Source organism: Diabrotica virgifera, chromosome 4 (assembly GCF_917563875.1).
Source record: "Diabrotica virgifera virgifera chromosome 4, PGI_DIABVI_V3a".
Lineage (NCBI taxonomy): Eukaryota > Metazoa > Arthropoda > Insecta > Coleoptera > Chrysomelidae > Diabrotica > Diabrotica virgifera.
In genome coordinates this window covers 253,297,442-253,321,461 of record NC_065446.1, presented here as the reverse complement: position 1 = coordinate 253,321,461, position 24,020 = coordinate 253,297,442, and the positions used below count along the sequence as shown (strand labels likewise).

At 35.1% G+C, this 24,020-nt stretch overlaps 1 protein-coding gene across 30 annotated transcripts in view; it reads right to left on the bottom strand.

Moving 5' to 3' along the window:
* The window catches only part of LOC114327495 (uncharacterized), a 677,364-nt gene that overhangs the window by 48,081 nt on the left and 605,263 nt on the right, over positions 1–24,020 (bottom strand). For 26 of the 30 annotated variants that reach the window (XM_050648865.1, XM_050648868.1, XM_050648874.1 and 23 more), the window contains 12 exons: positions 23,622–23,939; positions 19,559–19,879; positions 16,285–16,602; positions 15,594–16,229; positions 11,653–11,958; positions 11,278–11,592; positions 9,870–11,198; positions 9,506–9,811; positions 7,168–7,806; positions 4,492–4,803; positions 3,802–4,434; positions 781–1,725 (listed from right to left, as the gene is read on the bottom strand). In XM_050648865.1, coding sequence (XP_050504822.1) covers positions 781–1,725; positions 3,802–4,434; positions 4,492–4,803; positions 7,168–7,806; positions 9,506–9,811; positions 9,870–11,198; positions 11,278–11,592; positions 11,653–11,958; positions 15,594–16,229; positions 16,285–16,602; positions 19,559–19,879; positions 23,622–23,939 — 6,378 coding nt within the window. The remainder of the gene's footprint in view (positions 1–780; positions 1,726–3,801; positions 4,435–4,491; positions 4,804–7,167; positions 7,807–9,505; positions 9,812–9,869; positions 11,199–11,277; positions 11,593–11,652; positions 11,959–15,593; positions 16,230–16,284; positions 16,603–19,558; positions 19,880–23,621; positions 23,940–24,020) is intronic. The other 4 variants (XM_050648867.1, XM_050648893.1, XM_050648885.1 and 1 more) reach the window with 4 other exon arrangements.

Below are 24,020 nucleotides of genomic sequence, written 5' to 3'. Positions count from 1 at the left end.
TCGTACGAGAGATGGGCAGCTACAGTCGTAAAAATGAAAGAATACCCATAAACGAATATATATATAACACGCTGTATTTTCCGTCACCGTGTCACAAAGAAAATTGTCCAGTGCAAGTACATGTCACAATAGTTATTACATGTACTTGCGCTGGACAATTTTTTGTGTGACACGGTGACAGGAAAATACAGCGTGTTTTATACGTTCGTTCATGGGTATTCTTTCATTTTTCCTACTGTACGTATTGTTATATCTTTCCAGTCATACTGTATTGAGTGGAAGCTTAGAGTCTAAGGGAGGCTATGCTTAAACACTTGGAAGCCTTTGAGATGTTAGATAGAGTTACAGATGGCTTTAGACGGCTGAAACAAACAACACAACGGGTCAATACAATAAAGAGACGCAAGCTTGAATACTTCGGTCACATTATGAGATACTTTAAAAAATATGAACTTTTGCATCTGATCATTCAGGGAAAGATCCAAGATAAACGTGGTCTTGGAGAAGAAGAACACCATGTTTAAAAAATCTTAGACACTGATACGAAAACTCGACTACATCATTATTCAGAGCTGCTATCAATAAAGTCACGATAGCGAATAAGGTAGCCAATATAATATTCAACTATCGATAAAGATCGATAGTTGAATATTAGAAGAAGAAGAAGAATAACATTATATTTGGTTACACAAATTGTTGCTTAATTAAGATAGCTCATATAACATGATTGAGGGGTTAAAGCGTTACATGTATCTAGTGTTTAAAGACTGAAATACTTACGTTCTCTAATAACATTACAGAAAACAAACGGATCTCCAGTATATCCCTGTAAGCAAGTACAGGAAGGCAAATGGTTGACTACTTGGCATTGCGAGTTCTGTCCGCATGATCCGGGACAAGGATCGACACATTTTTGCCTAACGCAAGCTCTGTTATATGGACAATCAGAATTCAATACACACTCTGGTCTACAGCCTTCGTAAGGATTTCCTATGTATTCTGGTAAACATGTGCATGATCCTGCGTTGTTCAGTTCTCTGCAAACAGCATTTGCACCACAAGGCGATGGCATACATGGATGTACTGTTTCAATCTTGGTAGGTGGGGGTAGTTCGCATCGTCCGAAGGGATCACCGACAAAGCCTTGAAGACATACACAGTTAGGTGTATGACTGACTACTCTGCATTCAGCGTTTTGGCCACATATTCCTGGACAAGGGTCTTTGCACTTTTGGTTGATACAAGCCAAATGATTGGCACACTCAGAGTTACTGATGCATTCTGGTTTGCAGTTTGGAGGTGAACCGACGAACTCTGGTAAGCAAGAACATGAAGGCGAGCCGTTAACTTCTCTACATTGTGCGTTTGGACCACATGGTGATGGTAGACAAGGATTTGGTGTTTCTACAGGCTCTTCTCTGATTGGTAAGCACCTGGTGAAAGGATCTCCGCTATATCTTGGTAGACAAACGCAAATTGGATTGTGGTTTACCACTTGGCAGTTTGTGTTAAGTCCACAAGTACCTGGGCATGGATCAATACATTTTTGGTTAACACAAGCTTCGTTTAGAGAACATTCTGTGCTCGTGACACACTCAGGTCTACAAGTTGGTGGAGATCCGATAAAACCAGGGACGCAAGAACAGACGGCTTGACCGTTTATTTCTCTGCATTGACTGTTTGGACCACATGGAGTGGGATTGCATGGATGTTTTGGAATTTCATCTAAAATAATTAATATTTAGTAAAGTATCTTAATAGTCCATGGGCGGGATATGTTGAAAATAAGACAATAATGGTATTCATTTTCCATTTTCTATCGGAGTCTACTTTTTTGCTAGAATCACTTTAGGATGTACCTTATATCAATAATCATGATATGCGCCAGTCGCAATTATTGTGCTTAATTTTTTATTTAACATCTCAAAAAAATCGAAAGTTTTGCTTGTTATGTCCATATTTTCGCTTATCACTTGGAAGGTATTCCTGCTAAAAAAAAAATTATATAGGGAAAAAGTTTCGTTTCTCAATTTTACACAATTAACTAGTATAGCCAGAAATTGAAAATTGAATGCTTATTGTTTCAAAAATATCAATAATTGAAAAAAGTGCAAAAAATGCAGATTTTCCTTTAAATTTTTCGACCCCTTAGACATAATTTATAGCTTTCATATTACGCCTAGAAAAACTATATAATAGGATTAAAACCTGAGCTATATTTAGCTAGGGTCGGTTTGATAGTTTTTGCATAATAATTTTGCAAACTAGGGGACAAATAATTATCATCATCATCATTCAACCCGAATTTATCCACTGCTGGATATCTCCCCTCAGTGGGATGGTCTCCCTCAGTCTTTTCGATGTATTTCTGTTTTGTGCTATTTGCATCCAATTTTTGTATTTTTATGTCATCATACCATCTTGTTGGCGGACGATATCTATTTGGATATGCTTCTTGTCTAAGACCAAGACTTGGAGACCAAGACTTGGTATTATTCGCTGTGTCCATCTGCTATCCGACATTCTAGCTATGTGCCCCACCCAGTTCTACTTAAGGGTCATAATTCTTTCTATGCACTCTTTAGCCCAGGCTCTTTGGTAACACAAAATTTTATTTCTTATTTTCTTGGTTACTGTTAAAGTTTCTGCACTATATGTAAATACTGGCAACACGCACTGATCAAAGACTTTTCTTTTGAGACACATAGGCTGGGTCCAAACACATAGTAAAATTATGCTGGGTCCAAAATAAGCAATATAAATAATCGAAAGCCTAGGGGTTTTCTTAAAGTTATAGTCATTGGGGTAGCCCCCCAGTGGCCATGCCGAGCAAAAATGAAATCGGCGAGTCCAAAATCACGAGTTATAAAAATTGTATTTTCTTGGCTTTCTGTCATCCGATTTTGATCTTTTTTTAAATCGATGTCTCGGGCGACAAGAATTTCAAATATGAGCGATGGCTCCTAATTTGATATTTCAATAGAAAGTTTTCAACTTTGGGTGGCTTTACAACATACAGTCAATCAATCTCAATGTGCTTGAGAGCCTGGCAAAACCTTTAGAATAGAACAAGCTCAAAACTTCATGATATTAAACCCAGAATCCCTATCTTAAAAATACTAGCATCTTATAGAAGGGACAAAGTTGTCATCAGAAGCCTAAGAATTGGACATTGTCTTCTTGCGCACGGTTACCTGATGAGTCAAAGCAGTCCTCTTTGGACTGCTGGACATCTTCAATACCCGTGTCACTGTCAAACACATACTAGTTGAGTGTAATACACATTAATATTCGAAGATCACACAGACTTAGTGACAATAGTAACTTTAATAATATTGTGATAATAATATTTCTCAAAGACTGTCAATAACTATACTGCGCTATATAGATAATATTGTTCTTATTATTTTGCTTGCATTGTATTTTTTTTTAAATACTTTACATTGTAATTCTTACTTTTATAACCGTATTAATGGCCTTTGTTGGTGAGACGCGTTAATTTAAATAATTAAAAATATTATAAATGAGAAACTAAACTTTTACCTTCTATAGTTTTTTTTTGTAGCAGCAATATATTTTTATAGGCAAAAATATTGTCTCAAAAACGAAAAGTTTTCGATTTTTTTTTCATATTTTTTTTAAATAAAAAATGAACCACAACGTTTTGGACTGGTGCATATCGTGATTATCGATACAAGGACCATCCTAAAATGATACCAACAAAAAATAGACTCCTATGATAATTGTCCAATTCAAAACAGATACCGCTTGGACTAAAATTATTGTTGTTGAATATAATACCTGGTATAGGCTGACATAGTACAAAAGCGTTTCCTCTGAAACCAACATTGCATGTACAAGTCGGAATGTGATTGTATACAGAACATTCGGCATTCTGCCCACATGTACCAGGACATGGATCACGGCACTTATTATTGATACAAGCCAAATGCTTCGCGCAATCAGTATTCAGAACGCATTCAGGTCTACATTCCCTATAAGGATCACCATGATATTCTGGCAAGCAAGTACATATTCCATTGTTACATTCCGCATTAGGCCCACAAGGTGACGGGTTACAAGCATCTCTTTCCACAGGTTCAATCACAGTTGGTTTAATTTGACAATAGCTGAATGGATCTCCAGTAAAGCCTTCTGGACAAAGACATACTGGAATGTGGTTAACAACGTTACAAACAGCGCCAGATCCACAAGCTCCTAAACATGGGTCTCTACATTTCAATCTGATACAGGCCAAGTTGCTGGCACAATCTGAGTGTACTGAACACTCTGGGAGACAATTTGGAGGAAGTCCAACGTAATCTGGAAGACAAGAACAAGATGGTGCTCCTCCTACATCACGGCATTGACTGTTTGGTCCACATGGGGAAGGTACGCAAGGATTTTTCACTTCGATTATATCTGGTACAGGAGCTACAATGAAATTAAGTGTAAACATATGGTGGAAAGTTAATTTAGAAGTATTCTTACGTGGTATAGGGTAGCATCTGGTGAATGGATCACCAGTGCGACCGTTTTGGCAACTACATATAGGGCTGTGGTTAATAACATCGCATTTGGTGTTTAATCCACATGTTCCGGGACAGGGGTCAATACACTTCTGGTTTAAGCATGCTCTATTATGAGCACATTCCGAGCTAACTGTACATTCTGGTCTACAATTTGGTGGGCTTCCTGTATATTCCGGTAAGCAAGAGCAAACAGCTTGACTGTTTACTTCACGACATTGGCTATTTAGACCACAAGGACTAGGTTGACATGGATTTGGATTTTCTTCTATTACTGAAACAGTTTTTTGGTCAGGTTACATTAGATTAGATTAGGTGAGCAATTATTTGATTTATACCTACATATATAATACATAGACTGCGCGCTGCAATCTAAAACTGATCCACCAGTGCAACAGGGAAAAAACTTGCGAACAGTGCTCGCATCTCTTTCTAATCAGCCGGGTTGATCGATCACCTGATTTTCCCACTACTATTATAAACAATCAGCAAACATACGTGACGTATCAAATACCTTTTAAATATTTGATTTGACAGGTCGCGTGGATAGCGTATTGTCTTTACTTTCGGACCTGGATAATAGGGATTCGAATCTCCTACTTATTTGTCTTTTTTATAAATTTAATAATCAATATTACGTTTATTAGATATATTAAATCTGTATCTTGCCTTTTACATTTTATAGACATATTTATTTAATTTATCTAATAAATGAAATATTGGTTAATATCTTATAATATTAGATAGAAGACTAGCAGATGCACAAAGTGGATTTATACCAGCTCACAGTGAACAAGACCACAATTTTACTTTGCAACAAATAATTGAAAAGGATATAGTAAAAAATGAAGAAATTTATTTAGCGTTCTTAGATATGAAAAAGGCGTTTGACATGGTGGACAGGACAGGAATCTGGCAGAGCCCAGAGAACAAGAATGTAGATGAAGAACTGTTGAAGGTGGTATGCAGTCTGTATGAAAATATTAATAACCAAGTATAAACAAGAAACAGAACTTCTAAAACTTTAAAAATAACGATGGGGTCAGACAGGGTGGTGTATTGAGCCAATTATTGTTTATAAGCGTGATGGAAGAAGTAATAAAATCTTGCTGGCCAAAAACAAAAAAATATATTGCAGGATACAAAAACATGCAAGTAGTGAATGTAGAAGCCTGCGTATTTGCAGACGATATAGTGCTTATAGCAAAAACAGAAAAAGTCCTTCAAAAGAACATGACAATGTGGACAGAAGAATTAAAATCATACAACTTGAGAGTAAACACCTAGAAAGCCAAAGTTATGGTAGCAATAAAAAACAAAATAAAAATAAACATTAACATTGAAGGAAATAGAATCCAACATATTGAATTATACAATTATTTAGGGATACGTTTGAATAATAAGGGGACACAACAAGACGAGATTGGCGCCAGAACAGATTCAGCAACTAGAATATATCATGCAATACATAAAAACTTCTTGAATAGAAAAGAAATGACAACAAAAACAAAAATGATCGTATACCAAACAGTGTACCAACCTGTCTTAACCTACGGGGCAGAAAATTGGGTACTCGACGAAAAACAAACAAAGCGACTGCAAGCGATTGACATGAAATACTTGAGGAAAGTGCTGGGAGTTAGAAGATCAGACAGAAGAAGAAACGAACACATTAGACAAAGAATTAGGAACGAAATCACTAAAGAATAAAGCAGAAGAAAAGAAACTGAAATGGTGGGGACACATGAGCAGAATGAATGAAACTAGACAGGTAAAGAAGATATAGGAAGCGAGAAAAATAGGGAAAATCGTAGAGGACGACCAAGAAAAACATGGAACAATAGCATCAGCGAGATTCTTGAAGAAACAGGGAAGACATGGAGTGAGACGAAGGAACTAGCTAGAGACAGAAAAGAGTGGCGAAAATTTGTAGAAAAAAATTAAAAGAGCTTGTACACCTCAACACCTTCGGCTATAAGAGGTTCTCGATTATGTATGTATGTATGTATGTATGTATGTATGTATGTATGTATGTAGTAAAATTTTTAAATAAAAAAGAAAAATCAGTAGAAGATTCGAACCCCGATTATCTAAGTTCGAACGCAAATATCATACCGCGTCGCTATCAGAGACATGTTAACAATAGACCAGGTTAGTTATATATATCCAGTACGGTGGTCTAGCTATCTTTGTCTGTCGTACGAGTGTGAGCGTATCTACCAAGAGGTGGGAGTAATGTAACGACACAAACACAGAGGCGGCGGCCATCGTATGCTAGAGAGAGAAAGCTAAGCGCCGGTAGAGAGAGACAGATAGACCACCGACCCGAACTGCTCCGCGTTACGCTATTTTTCGGACCTGGCCTAATCTACTTGTTATTATATCTATGGTCGCTATCCACTCGACCTGTCAAATTGATTATTTAAATGATATTTCGATACGTCATGCGTCAATTGTGTTTAAAGTTTGTTTAGTAGTGGGAAAGCTACGTGGTCGATAAATCCCGGCGATTAGAAAGAGATGCAAACACAGTTCGCAACTTTTTTCTCTGTCGCACTGGAGGAACGATTTTATATTGCAGCACGCAGTTTAAGGTATTATAATATGTCTATGATTTGATTTAAGAGCAATTTCTTACTTTCAACAACTCTGCAATTTTTAAACGCGTCTCCTGTAAATCCAGTGATGCAGACGCAAGCTGGTAGGTGGTTGATAACTTGGCATTCAGCGTTCAAGCCACATGTTCCAGGACAAGGATCTTTGCACTTGTTGTTAATACAAGCCTTGTTGGAAGGACAATCTGAGTTCAACGTACATTCTGGTCTGCATCCTTCGTAAGGATTACCTATGTAATCTCTTATACAGATACAAGCTCCAGCGCCGTTTTGTTCACGGCATTCAGCATTAATTCCACAAGGTGAAGGTATGCATGGTGTAGGTTTTTCAATAACAGTTGGTTCTATCTTTGGTAGACATTGTATGAATGGGTTTCCTTGGAAATTAGCCAGGCAGACACAGTTTGGCGTATGGCTAACGACTCTACATTCGGCGTTCTGTCCACAGGAACCTGGACATGGGTCCTTGCACTTTTGGTTGATGCAGGCTAAGTTACTAGCACATTCTGAGTTGCTCACGCATTCAGGGCGACAGTTTGGTGGAGTACCGATGAATTCAGGTAGGCAAGAACAAGATGGGGCGTCTCCAACTTCACGGCATTGGGAGTTCGGACCGCATGGGGACGGTTGGCAAGGTTGTTTAGGAATGTTTGGTTCTTCTCCTAAAATTGATTACAAAGGTTTGATTTTGAAGACACAACTGAAGGGCTGTAGCGAGATAACGTGGTAAAATCTGCACTCGACTGTATTCTAATTTGAGATTGAGCACTTGAAAGTACATATTTAAAAAACACTTTAGCAAAATTTTAAGGTTCCCTAGGTGTCCCCAGGGGCCACCTATCACAAAAAATGTGTTATTTCTCAATATAAATTTTTCTGCGAGATCATTTGCTTTAGTAAATCTGAAAAACTCAGGAACATACATTTTTATGCCCACAAACACTCTGATTTTTCTGATTTTTTGAGATTTTTTGGATTAAAATGCAGCTCAGGAAAAATATTTGAATTTTTCAAAAAATCTAATAGGCAGGTAATTTTTAGTAAACTTCTAAATAATTATTATTCGAGTATATTTTCTTGTCATTATTTTTGAACGGCGGGGTTAGATTGCCATTTTCTCTCCAAAACATTCTCAAAATTCAAAAAACCTATTTTTTATGTTCGTCCCAAGTTTTCAGCACATTAACTCAACGCATGTGAATAAATAACGACTTTTAATAATGTTTTTTGCTATTGCTGATACCGGTATCAGGTTTGCCATTTTCAGACCAAAACATGCTCAAAATACGACAAACCATCATTTTTTGTGTTTTTTCCATGTCTTTGGCACATAATCTCAACTGCAACTGATTTTTCATCTATTTACTCTAATTTTTTAATAACATAGTCGTGTTGGTCATTTTCAGACCAAAACATACTCTACATTAAAAAAATCTGCATTTTTAGGCGATTGTTTTTCATATTTTAAGCACATAACCTCATTTAAATGCGAAAGTAACGATTTTTCTTCGCCCCCTTATATTTGTTCCCCTTAATTTCATAACTATTAGACCTTTTTTTTTTTTAATTTTTATTAATATTAATGATGTTTTATAAAATTCCAAACTAGAAAATAGTAAATTCATACCATTTAATTAAATAATGATAAGCAATACTCGACTGAAGGAAATGAGGTTATGTGCTTAAAATATGAAAAAAAAAATCACCGAAAGTTTTTTCGAATGTTTCGAGTATGTTTCGGTCTGAAAATGTCAAACATGACTCTGTTAGTAGAAAAACGAAGAAATAGATCAAAATAATAACTTATTAAATATACCCTATTCCACGAACATACGCCTGTTTTGGATTACTTCGACAACGAATATTTTACTGTGCAAAATAAGAAGAACGAAAGTAAATTGCAAATTACATTGTTGTTTATTGGAATAATTATTAGCGCCATTTACTTTCGTACTTCTTATGTTGCACAGTAAAATATTCGTTGTCGAAGTAATCCAAAACAGGCGTATGTTCGTGGAATGACCCATACATACCTAACCTAACTTTTTTTTGAAAGTATTTTTCCTGAGCTCAATTTTTATCCAAAAATTATGAAAAAATCACAGTATCTCTGGGCTTGAAAATGTGTGTAAATACATGACTTTTTTTTAGATTTTTTAAAGTAAAGTATCGTTTAGTATATTTATTTTAAAATACTTTTTTGCCATAGGAATCTTCTGAGGTTACCAAGGGATCTAAAAATTTAGCCAACCGGGCTTTGAATACTTTCGAGTGCCAAATCCCAAATAAGGATCCAGCCAAGTGCAGACTTTAGCATCTTATCCCGCTATAGTCTTTGGTAAAAAATATAAAAACAATTACTTATTGGCAGACATCTTGTAAATGGATCTCCACTTTGACCTGGCTGACAGCTACAGATTGGATTATGATTGACAACTTGGCATACTGCGTTAATTCCACAGGTGCCAGGACATGGATCAATACATTTCTGGTTAACGCAGGCTCTATTTAAAGCACATTCTGAACTAGAAACACATTCAGGCCTACAAGTTGGAGGAGAGCCTATAAATCCTGGAACACACGAACACACTGCCTGTTCATTAATCTCTCTACATTGACTATTTGGCCCGCATGGAGATGGATTACATGGGTTCTTCGGAATTTTAACTAAAAAATTATATTTTCAATAGAAAAGTGGAAATATTTTTAGATTTAGTGATCATACCTGATATAGGATTACAAAGAATGAAAGCATTGCCTTCAAATCCTTGTACACACGTACAACTGGGTATATGATTGATGGTGGCACATTCAGCATTTTGTCCACATGTGCCCGGACAAGGATCTATGCACTTATTCCTAACGCAGGCTTTGTTTCTTGGACAATCATTATTAAGCAAACATTCTGGTCTACAGCCTGAGTACGGGTCTCCATGATACTCTAGGATACAAGTGCAAATACCATTATTACATTCCGCATTTGGACCACAAGGACTTGGATTGCATGGATCTTCTATTACGTCTACCACGACTGGTTTTGGTTGACAACTGGTAAATGGATCACCAGTATATCCTTCGATACAAGTACAAGTAGGAACATGATTGATGACGTTACATATAGCTTGGAACCCACAGGAACCTGGACAGGGGTCTTTACACTTTTGATTGATACAAGCAAGATTGGTCGAGCATTCAGAATTAATAGTACATTCTGGTCTACATGATGGAGGGCTGCCGATGTATTCAGGTAAGCAAGAGCAAGAAGGTACTCCTCCGATATCTCTACATTGACTATTAGCTCCACAAGGTGAAGGCACACAAGGATTTTCAGGTACAATAACATCAGGAGGTGGTGGAGGTATGTGATAACATCTAGTAAATGGATCTCCAGTGAATCCGTTCTGACAGCTGCATATTGGACTGTGTCTGTTCACTTGACAGTTGGCGTTTAGTCCACAGGTACCTGGACATGGATCCACACATTTCTGATTGATGCATGCTTTGTCGGAAGTACACTCAGAGCTTACGGTACATTCAGGTCTACAACCTGGTGGAGTACCTATATAACTTGGCAAACAAGAACATACTGCCTGTTCATTTACTTCGCGGCATTGACTATTTGGTCCACAAGGTGATGGTTGGCAAGGGTTTGTTGGAACTTCTATGACTAAAAAGATACAATTATTAGGTTGCAGTTTTAAAGAATTATTAAATAAACATTTCTTACGAGATTGTACGAGATTGCAGTATTTATAGGGATCTCCCTGGTAGCTAGTCAGGCAAGTACAAGAAGCTAGATGGTTTACTACTTGGCATACAGCATTCAGACCACATACTCCTGGACAGGGATCTTTACATTTGTTGTTTACGCAGGCTTTATTTGAAGGACAATCGGAATTAATACTACACTCTGGTCTGCATCCTCCATAAGGATCTCCTAAGTAGTCAGGTAGACATTTGCAAGCTCCTACACCATTTCTTTCAGTGCATTCGGCGTTAGCGCCACATGGAGATGGTAGGCAAGGAGTTGGCCTTTCTACAGGAACTGGTTGAACTAAAATTATGTCCAAATAGTAGAATTAGAGAGAAGTCTACCTAAACAGGTTTTACAAAGTATTCGTTGTTATACATACCGATTTGTTGGCAAGAGAAGAATGGGTCACCAACGAAGCCTGGTAAACATACGCAATTGGGTGAATGACTAACAACTCTACATTCAGCGTTAGAACCACAAGTTCCCGGACAAGGGTCTTTGCATTTTTGATTGATGCAGGCCAAATTGGAGGCACATTCTGAGTTACTAATGCATTCTGGTCTACAGTTAGGTGGCGTTCCGATGAATTTTTGCAAACAAGAACATGATGGAGAATCTCCAATAGCTCTGCATTGAGAATTTGGACCACAGGGTGACGGTTGACAAGGATTGGTGGGTACAACAGGTTCTTCTCCTAAAATATGAACTTTTGTTTAGTGAACTGTGGGATTTGATTTTAGAGGATGTTTCTTACTTATTGGTAGACATCTAACGAATGGATCTCCTGAGAATCTGGCTTGACAGCTACATATAGGATTGTGATTCACTACTTGGCATAGTGCGTTAATTCCACAGGTACCAGGACATGGGTCAATACATTTCTGGTTAATGCAAGCTTGATTTAGCGAACATTCAGAACTGGAAACGCACTCAGGTCTGCAAGTTGGTGGGGATCCGATAAAACCAGGAACGCAAGAGCAGACGGCTTGATTGTTTATTTCCCTACATTGGCTGTTTGGACCACAAGGTGTTGGATTGCAAGGATTTTTAGGTAATTCAACTAAAAAGAAGATATTTTGTGAAATATGAATCTATTTATATATATAGTCTAGGGATGTAGCAATTAATCGGCTATTTACTCTAAAGGGGGTTGGGGGCTGATCAATATTATCAGATGAGGGGGTCGATATGGGGCTATAGAGGTAGAGCAAGCATCTCTATGCTATTTGCGTAGACTGCCTCTCGTGTTTTCGTATGAGGACATGAGCCGTAGGACGTTTAGGGGGCAAAGGGGGTAGGAAATACTAACTACCAACACCATAGTAATACATGGATACTTACAAAGATGTCCATATTAAAACTAGGCGGAAGAGTCCTCAAACTATTTGAGAGGGACGCGGTTTGGAAGCACCCTCCGCTTCTCGGATTCACCCTATTGCTAGACCGAATCCACAAGGACTTCTCTGACAAGACAAGGCTCTTGTCGAAAAATTCAAGAACATTTTTCGTTGTGTTGGGCTAGATATTTTATACTCTTTTCTTACTAAAACTTCCAAATGGTTAATATTTTGCCAGGACTTAAACAATAAAGCGTGACAAATCTTGTTCAAACTATTTGAAAACTAAAATCTTTACTCAACCCATTTTCTATTGTTTGTTAAAAAAGATAATAAGTTGAGTAAATATCTGAGTTTTAAATAAATAGTTCGAACAATGTTTGTCAAGTTTTATTGGTTAAGTCCTGGGAAAAATATTAACCATTTGGAAGTTTTAGTAAGAAAATAGTAGAAAATATCTAGCCCAACAGAAGAAAACATGTTCTTAAAATTTTCGACAAGAGCATTATCTTGTCAAAGAAGTCCTTGTGGATTCGGTCCAGCGATAGGGTAAATCGGTAAATCCGAGGAGCGGAGGTTCCTTCCAAACGGCGTCCTTCTCAAATAGTTTGAGGACTCTTTTACCTAGTTTTAATAAGGACATCTTTGTAAGTATCCATGTATAACTATGGTGTTGGTAGTTAGTATTCCCTACCCCCTACATCCCCTAAACTTCCTACGGCCCATGCTCTCCTACGTAAACACGAGTATCCGTCTTCGCAAATAGCATAGAGATGGTTGCTATACCTCTTTAGCCCCATATCGATCCCCTTATCTGATAATATTGATCAACCCCCAACCCCCTTCAGAGTAGGTATCCCATAAATTGCTACAGGGACCAGGACTGTTTCGTGGCCAATCAGGGTTCACGAAATTTTAGAGTATATTCTTATATATTTTCAATAAATTTCCGTTACTTCTGACGCAAAAATAAGTTTTAAATTCGAATGTAGCGGTTCAAAATATACAGGGTGAGGCAGATGAAAGGCCTATTAGAAATATCTCGGGAACTAAAGGTAAAAGAATCATGAAAATTGGAATACAGGGGTATTGAGGTATGAACTGTTTATTGAAATTAAAATATTTTGGCCTCTTTGTTACTTCCGGTTATACCGGAAGTTGATTGTAACTTGTTTTTTTTAAATGGGACACCCTGTACACTTTTACATTTTTGGATTCTGATCGATGTCTCCTTTCTTAAAATATGAGGTTTTGTAATATTATACAGGGTAGTTTAAAAGATAATTACGGTTTTTTATAAATTTTGTAGCAAATTTCACACCTTGTAGAATTCTACTGATTCAAAATCAAAAACTCCATTTATGTTCAAGCGATTTTTAATATAGTCTATTATTATTAAAAATTATTAATATAGCGAAATGTTTAATTTTAGTATACAGGGTTGGTCGAAACTCGAAATGAGTATTATCTGAGTTTTCTTAATTTAAGAGAACACCCTGTATTTTAGTATTTTAATGAAATGATATTTTATAGTATTTTTTTATTTCTTAAGCATTCTCTATACCTAACTGCTTTAATTTGTAAGTTATTCGTAGTTCTTTAAGCCAAACATAAATTACAACAAAAATTACGTGAAATTTTATTAGGTTTGCCATGAAAATATTCAATCATAAATAATTTTTCGAAAATAAACACATATTAATCTCGACTGACCCTTGATTTATTAATACTGGTTGATATATCAAAATATCTACTTAGTTAAGATTGTTGGTGTGTAATATTAATAAAAATATACAATATTCTATCTAGTTGGCTATGACTTTGACACTAAATATGCTTAAACATTTGCTTTGCTTAAAGATTCTACTATCTTTGAAGTTCCAGTTGCTTTGCTACCATTAATGAATTTTTCTAATGAGGAACTGATTCAGATGTTTATTGTTCTAGGAGAGTATAACAAATAAGAAAGTGCTAATAGCAATAAGAATAATGTATCATCAGCAATTCCATGATAAATGACAACCAAAAAGAGAAACTTTTCAAAATTTACTAGAGCGGTTTTACTAGAACGAACTGGACATTTAGATTACGAGAAATCTGATTGAACAAAAACTATATAGTGTATGTAAATAATTAAAATGAATTAAATGTTAGTGTCACTGAGAATCTGCATATTGGTATGAACGCTCTCGTAATCTAAGTGTCAAGTAGTCTAGTACGTCGAAACTATTCTAGTCAATTTTGAAAAGTTTCTCTTCTTGGCTGTCGTCTAACAAGGAGTTGCAGATGATAAATTCTTATTGCTAGTAGTACATTTTTGCTATACTCTCCTAGAACAAAAACTTTACTAATCAGTTCCCCATTACAAAAATTTATATTAGTAATGGTAACAAAGCAACTGGAACTATAAAAATAATATAATGTCTAATGTTTAATCAAGTTTAGTGTTAAAACCATAGCCAACTAGGTATAATATAATATGGTTTGTTTTTATTAATATTTTATGCATCAACAATCTTAACAACGTAGGCATTTTGGTATCTCATCCAATAATAATAAATTAAGGATTATTCTAGATTAACATGTATTTATTTTCAAAAAATTATTTATGATTGAATATTTTCACGGCAAACCTAATAAAATTTCACGTAATTTTTGTTGCAATTTATATTTGGCTTAAAGAACTACGAATAACTTACAAATTAAAGCAGTTAGGTATAGGGAATTCTTAAGAAATAAAAAAGTACTATAAAATATCATTTCATTACAATACTAAAATACAGGGTGTTCCATTTAAGAAAACTCAGATAATACTCATTCCGAGTTTCGACCAACCCTGTATACTAAAATGAAATATTTCGCTACATTAATAAATTTTAATAATAGTAGACTATATTAAAAATCACTTGAACACAAACGGAGTTTTTGATATCAAATCAGTACAATTCTACAGGGTGTGAAGTTTGCTACAAAATTTATAAAAAACCGTAATTATCTTTTAAACTGCCCTGTATAATATTACAAAACCTCATATTTTTAGAAAGAAGACATCGAACAAAATCCAAAAATGTAAAAATATACAGGGTGTCCCATTAAAAAAACGAAGTTACAATCAACTTCCGGTATAACCGGAAGTAGCAAAGAGACCGAAATATTTTCATTAAATAGTTCATACCTCAAAACCCCTGTATTTAAATTTTCATGATTCTCTTACTTTTAGTTCTCTAGATATTTCTAATAGGACCTTTATCTGCCTCACCCTACATATGAATACACTCTGAAACTCTGCAGACTTTGTATCGGCCACCAAACAGCCCTGACCTAATAACCTGGACTAATAATATCGATATTAATTTACCTGGAATAGGATTGCACGTTACGAAAGCATTTCCTGTAAATCCTCTAACGCAAGAACATGTAGGGATATGGTTGATAACAGTGCACTCAGCATTTTGCCCACAAGTGCCCGGACAAGGATCTTGGCACTTATTTCTTATACAAGTCTTATCTCTTGGACAGTCTGTATGTAGAACACATTCAGGTCGACAACCTGCATATGGATCTCCTTGGAATTCTGGTAAGCATGTACATACACCATCATTACATCTAGCATTGGGACCACAAGGGCTTGGATTGCATGGATCGTCCTCTATCAGGTCAATTATAGGTTGTTGAATACAACTAGTGAATGGATCTCCGGAGTATCTCTCAGGACAAACGCAAGAAGGAATGTGGTTTCTTACACTGCAAAAGGCTTGAATTCCACACAAACCAGGACAAGGATCGACACATTTTTGATTGATACAAGCTACATTGGGTGAACAATCAGAGTTCACTGCGCATTCTGGTCTGCAGTTAGGTGCTTGACCAAAGTAATTCGGCAAGCATCGGCATATATAATCTTGTCCATTGGGTCTACATTCAGAATTAGGTCCACACGGGTTTGGTACGCAAGGTTGTCTTATTTCTGGTATTATTACTGCAGGTTCAGGTGCTAAAATAAATTTATTAGTCATTTGGTGGGGAAAAATAAGACATGTCTAACTTACGAGGCATGGGATAGCATCTGGTAAACGGATCCCCTATAAATCTAGACTCACAACTACAAATAGGGCTGTGGTTGATAACATTGCACTTAGCATTCAATCCACAAGCTCCGGGACAAGGATCTGAGCACTTTTGGTTAATGCAAGCTCTGTTCTGAGCACATTCCGAGCTCACTGTACATTCTGGTCTGCAACCTGGTGGGCTACCGATGTAATTTGGTAGACAAGAACACACTGCTTGTTTGTTTACTTCTTTGCATTGACTGTTGGGACCGCAAGGTGATGGCTGGCAAGGATTGGCTTCTTCTATTGGAGTTATTTCTAGTTTGAAGAGAAAATATTGATATGAGTAATGATGGTGGGTTATAAAAGACAGATATTTTTTATTAATACATTTTTTATATCTTAAGTGGACTATTTTAATGAAATATAAAGAATATTAGCTTTTAAATTAAAACTATTAATAGAGAAAGAATAAGTTCTAAATATTTTAGGTTTTTACTGTTTTATATTTTTTCAAGAATATTAAAAATGAATCATATTGTACGTCGTTGTACTCTAAGACATAATTTTTACAGAAGTCCTACATCCGAAAATCTAAAGACCTCTATCATGGAACCAACTTTTTGGTTACAACCTAAATCTCTTTCGTCTGTTTTATTCGTCGTCCGTTTGCTTTTTAAATTATAGAAAGCACAGATTTTAGTTGTAACCAAAAACTTGGTTCCATGATAGAGGTCTTTAGATTTTCGGATCTAGGACTTCTCATTGTGCTAATAGATGTCGCTACAGCGTCTGAAAGCGAATTATTTGTTTAATTTTGCTTAGGGAGACAGTTTGTTTTCTTTTTGATCCAGAGCAGACCATAGGCCTCTTTGAAGAGCACAAGAGAATGAAACGTTTTTAAGAGGATAATTGACGTCTCTGAAACAGAATGAAATATAAACTGTCTTTAATTTTATTTTATATAATTTTTAGTCTTTTTTCTCTTTCTTCTTTTCTTTTTACTTTTTATTTTCACAAAAGATAACTTAAGATGGTAACGTTAAACACGCGTTATCATGTGAATGGCCTGAGTAAAACATTGTATCATGAGTAAAACATAGTTGTAATTAGTCTAGGCGCCAAATAGAGGTCACCGAGTCCTTTTCAATTTTGATGGACAAACTCAACGGTTTCTTATGGATTTTTGGCTGCTGATTACGAATTTAGAAGGTGGATTTCGATCCGAGTGGTCAAAAAATTGTTATAAATAATTTAATTGTTTATAAATTGTTTATAAGGCTCTGGCTCATAAACTAAAAGAGATAAAAAAATGTTTCAAATAAAATTTGTTCCTTAATAAAAAACGAAGAAAAAAAAGTTTATTAAACTTAAATCCAACAATTAAAACTCAAGATATTGTAAAATTAGTGCCCAATGCAAATTGCAAATTGCAAAATAAGTATTTTTCGAAGCTTTATCCATCGTAACTCGGCTTCTATGCAATAAAATGAGCCGTAGAAGGTCTCATTTTAAAGCATAATTAATAGGCTTCCAAACAAAGTTAAATTACATTACCTTCATTTATTTTAAAGTTATACCCGTTTAAAGTTATAATTTTCTTAAAAAAATTGTACATTAATTTGTTTATAAGGGTTTCAAGCAAATTTGAGCTATAATTATACTTTAATTAGTAATAATTATAGAAAAACTCAAAATGAACAGTTTGAGCTTACGAAAATGTTCGTAAATTTATTTTTGGCCAAGATGTGGATATTTTAATGGCGCGCTATGAGGCGCAAGATTGGCTCACAGCGTAAAGGTTCACGCGCTAACTTCTCGATGCAAATTATAATTTCCATGTACATATTGTATATATACGCTATCTTTATTTTTCATTTTTGAAGATCCTAATAAAATTTTATCATATAATTCTTATAATTAAATCATCTGTATCTCGTACTACCTTTGATTCTATTTAATTTGTCTTCTATTTTTTGTACTAAATGAGAAAAAAAACCATTAAAAACTAATATTTCAGAAATACAACTAAAAAGTAAGTTAATATGATTTATTATTACTATTTTTACAGACATTTTCTTTCATACATCTGCATCGAGATATACAGGGAATCGCAGCTTTTTTTACATCTGCATAAGTTCTTAGAGCAATTTTTAAAGATACATGGTGGTACTAAATCTGATCTTGAAGGCATTAAAATTAAAACTTTTGGGGCTTCAGAGTTTCGTTATCTATATGATATCCATATACAAGTGGATCAAGTTCGTTTGCAGTATCTCGAGGCACGTTAATTGTTTGTACACCACATAAAATGCTCGTTTTATATGCAATCGGATTGAATTTGATGTTGGTGGCATATCTTGCAAACTTTGTTTGGAAGAAGTCTATTAATTAAGCTTTAAAATGAGACCATGAAAAGCTCATTTTAATGCGTAGAAGCCGAGTTACGATCGATAGAGCGTCGAAAAATATCGATATCTTGGCAAAAAATAAACTTACCAACATTTCCATAAGCTCAAATTGTTCCTTTTGAGTTCTACTATCATTATTGTTAATTACAGTATAGATGTTTATAGCTCAAATTTGCTTGAAACCCTTATAAACAAATTAATGTACAATTTTTTTAAAAAATTTTAACTTCAAACGGGTATAACTTTTAAAACAAATGAAGATAAAGCAATATAACAAACTTTGTTTGGAAGCCTATTAATTAAACTTTAAAATTCTAAGGCTCACTTGCATGCGTAGAAGCCGAGTTACGATCGATAAAGCTTCGAAAAATACTTATTTTGCAATTTGCAATTTGCATTGTGCACTAATTTTACAATATCTTGAGTTCTAATTGTTGGATTTAAGTTTAATAAACGTTTTTTTCTTCGTTTTTTATTAAAGAACAAATTTTATTTGAAACATTTTTTTTATCTTTTTTAGTTTATGAGCCAGAGCCTTATAAATAATTTATAAACAATTAAATTGTTTATAACAATTTTTTTACCACTCGGATCGAAATCCACCCTCGAAAATCGTAATCAGCAGCCAAAAATCTATAATAAACCGTATATAGTACAAACAGTCTGATCTATATTTTAGAATTAGATAAAGAATTTTTGTGAAAATACATAAAAGTTCAAATAAATAGAACCTGAATTGCAACTCTTGTTAAAATAGTTTCGATACCATGTCAGGCTTTTATATCTTTATATTTCATTTAGCTTTTAAAAAGACTATGGCATAAAATTATGGAAAATTTTTTGTAAAATCCGGAAGAACTTACTCTCTATTATCACAGTACAATAGTTGAAAGGATCCCCAGAATATCCAGGTATGCAGGTACAAGAAGGCAAATGATTCACAACTTGGCAATTGGCGTTTTGGCCACAGGTTCCAGGGCAAGGATCTTGGCACTTATTTCTCATACAAGCTCTGTTCGAGGGACAATCTGAGCTCAGAACACATTCGGGTCTACAGCCTTCGTAGGGGTTGCCTATATAGTCGGATAAGCAGATACATGCTCCTGCGCCGTTTTGTTCCCTACATTCGGCATTGGCACCACACGGTGAGGGGTGGCACGGGGAGGGTTTCTCTTTGGGCGGAGCTGAAAGGTAATTGCAAAGTTTTTATCAATTTTTGGGGTTGGAGATGGCCTGGGTTACCGAACAATTCACCTGTTTCCAATAGCAAGACGTTTAGGGGTTGTGGCAAGCTGGGTTATGTTACGGAATTCGTCACAAACCTTTGGAAAATCCTATAGAGCAAAATTATTAATGTCTGTTCATTTCAAGTATCTAAATTAAAACAAAGATGATGAGTGGGTTGTACGTGTGAGGCCATTTCAACAAGGTTAGAAAAATAAATGTTAGACTTACTCACAATCTATTTATCGAACTTTGTACGACCGGTTTCGAGCATTAAACCTTGCTGTTCATCGTCAGGTCTCCGGAAATGTTATTTAAATGCTAAAAATTATAAATTGTAACTATTTGGGTTGATTAAGTATTTTCTATGGGAAATAAGCCACAATTTGACTAAAAAATGAATTTATTAACGTTTCGAAGCCCAAATCGGGTTTCGTTGTCAAAATACAAAATACTATTAAAATAAACAAAAATGTTGTTGCTAAGTAAGAAAGAATGTGTGTACTTTGTACGCACGTAAGAAGTTATACTTCTATTATATGATTTCAACGAAATCAATATACTTTAAACAGTTTCTCTACTACTTTCCAAAATTTTTTATTAAAGCAATACCAAAAATTAAAAAAATAAAAGAATAAAACACACACAAACACATTGAAAAATGCCACAAATAATTTCTGAACAATAATTTCTGCCAAAAATTTTAATTAAATACGTATTTTCTGAAAAAAATTATATAATAATATACTTACAATCATAAAATCTATAAAAAAAAAATAAAAAAATGATATAACTTGCATTGGGCTTGAACCTACTTCCCATGTATCCCGCCGTACGAGAGCCGAAGCGATTTCAAACTGCACCACCTTCGCGTATACGTCATGTGGGAATATACACAAACTGAACAACTTTTTGACATTTTGTTTATATGAATTTTTATTAGTGTGATTTTTGTCGAATTAAAATACAACAATATATAAAGTAAGAAAACGATATATTAGATGAAAATTTGTAGAAAGTTTATAATCAGATTATGTAAATTAAAGCATTGCCTACTAGGGGTATAGCATAGCAAGTACTAGGTAAGTACATTATTTTTTTTACATTTTCCAAATAGGTATGAAGATAATTTTTTATTGGAATACAACTGAAACATTTAGAATTACGTACCTGTGGCTTTTCAAAACTATTTAAAAAGTCACTATAATTATAAATCTGATTTTATTTCTGTCCTCACAACAATAAAAACTAATATATTATACAACATTTTTGTTTGCCGATAACCTCCATATTGAACAATTATTGACAGATCATTTCAACACCCAATCAGAGCCCCTATAAAGACTAATACCAAACTGTTGGTGTGCGCATGCGCGCAGATCAATATAAATTCACCCTCAATCTCAATCGCGCCTAAAGAAGTATAACTTCAAAAAATTCTTCTAATAATTTATTTAATCTGACTCATTTATATTGGCAATTCAGACGTATATTATACATTTTAAAGTAGAAGACTTTAAAATGATATCGCCAACATTTATGAGTTGCGTTCCTGGGACGACTTTACTAAGAGATAGTTCATTCGATTACATGAAATCAATCCCAACTCAAGAATATCCGTCGCAAAAAAATCATAGTCTTTTAAAGACTTTGATTGATTTCATGTAATCGAATGAACTATCTTTCAGTAAAGTCGTCCCAGGAAGGCAACTCATAAATATTGGCGATATCATTTTAAAGTCTTCTACTTTAAAATGTATAATATACGTCTGAATTGCCAATATAAATGAGTCAGATTAAATAAATTATTAGAAGAATTTTTTTACTTAGCAACAACATTTTTGTTTATTTTAATAGTATTTTGTATTTTGACAACGAAACCCGATTTGGGCTTCGAAACATTAATAAATTCATTTTTTAGTATACTTGTGGCTTATTTCCCATAGAAAATACTTAATTACAAAAATGCCACAAGGAAATAGCTCCAGAACAACAATATTTGGGTTGCTAATGTAGTTGCATAGGTGCATACTAAACCCTCATTTATGCTGGACATCCAAGTGTTGTCCAAGGGGCATCAGCTTCATTACAAAGCGAAAGCTGTGGAATGTTTTTTGAAGGCAGTTAGGAAACAAACTGTTGTTGTCAAGAGATAGGAAAAAACTATGGATGTGATTCTTTGCCCGCTATAAGCGATGTTACGAGGGTCATTCTTAAAAAAGTTCCCTATGCCATTGATAAGGAATGCGACATGCTGGGAGAAATCTGGCAACATCGCTTTACACATCAACTCTACCTCTCTGAAACGTGAAATTCATGCTGTGATACGTTTTTTTAAATGCAAACTGGATTTTACCTATTGGCATTCATCGTCCGTTAATAGAAAAATATGGGTTAAAGTGCATATATGTTCAACATGTTTGCAACGAATGGAAATTCACGATGAAGATGGAAGCGCAACACCTTCAGATTCATCGTGAATATCTGTTCGACCTTCACGGAATTCTCTACACCAGTAGTTGCGAACATGTTAAACAGATATGCACTTTTACCCATAAACTTCGATTAACTGACAATGAATGGCAATAGGTCATATACATTTTGCATTAAAAAAAACGTATCACAGCATGAATTTCATGTTGGCGGCAATAGCGACTGGGACCTCCACCTTCGACGGCTGCTAAGCCGACACTGAGCAATGCAGCGTGGCGAAACTGGTGGGGTAAGAGAGAGGGAGAGTTGATGTGTAAGGCAGTGTTGCCAGATTTCTACCAGCACATCGCACTCCTTATCAACGACATAGGAATTGTTTTTAATAATGACCCTCGTCACATCACGTATAGTGGGCAAAGAATCACATCTTTAGTTCTTACCTACATATATCTTGATAATAATAGTTTGTTTCCTAAATGTCAGCTCGAGAAATATTCCAAAATTTTCGATGATAATGAAGCTGATGGCCATCAAACAATGACATAGCATAAATGAGTGTTTAGTATCCACCTACGTAATTACATTACTTGAACCGGCATGTAAGTAGATTCTATTTCAAACCAATCGTACATAATATCGGAACTATTTAATAATATACCTGATGAAACCCTATTCGTTACCTACAGTTTCTAATTTTTTCCCGAGACCTGACCATCAACAGCAAAGTTTAGTTTTCGAAACCGGTCGTCCAAGGTACAATAAATAGATTGTGAATAAGTATAACATTTATATTTCTAGCCTTTTTAAAACAAAGATTTCACAAACAATTATTGTAATAGTTATTATAGTTTTTTATTTTAATGTGATTCTAGGACTTTTGTTTTATGATATTTCCAAGTTATCTACTACTTTTAAGGGGAATAAATTACACCTTTAATTGAAAATGCGAATATTTTGACGTTTCCATTCCCACTTCGGAAATCATTTTCAAAATAATCGATAACACGCCAGACATTAAATTTTTTGCTCTACTAAATTTTTTTTACCAGAAATTATATGAAATAACAAGTATTCTATATTGTAGACCGTATATTTTGTTATTTCCTTTAATTTCTACCTTAAACCTACACTCAAAAACCTTAACACGTCTTTCACATCCTTTGGGCAATCACGGATCAAGTTATTAGTAATTCAAGCATTTGGGGAGAGGGGGATTAGTACTTTTTTGGTGGGGGAAACAACAGCTAATAAATGCGCTAATAAACTTACATGGTGGTAAATCGCAACTGAAAAACGGGTTGCCTATATATCCTGCCGCGCATACGCAATTTGGTGTGTGGCTAACCACTCTACATTCAGCGTTAGACCCGCAAATATTTGGGCATGGGTCTTTGCATTTTTTATTGATGCAGGCTAAGTTAGAGGCACATTCTGAGTTACTGACGCATTCGGGGCGACAGTTGGGCGGGGTACCGGTAAATTCGGGCAAACAAGAACAAGATGGCGAACCGCTGATGTCACGGCATTGGGAATTAGGTCCACAAGGAGATGGTTGACATGGATTGACTTGTTCTACTGGTTCCACTCCTGCAAGGAATACTAGTTAGTACTATGTGGTTCATATTTCTTGATTGAAATTATAGGTTAAGCCTTTGAAAGCATTAACAA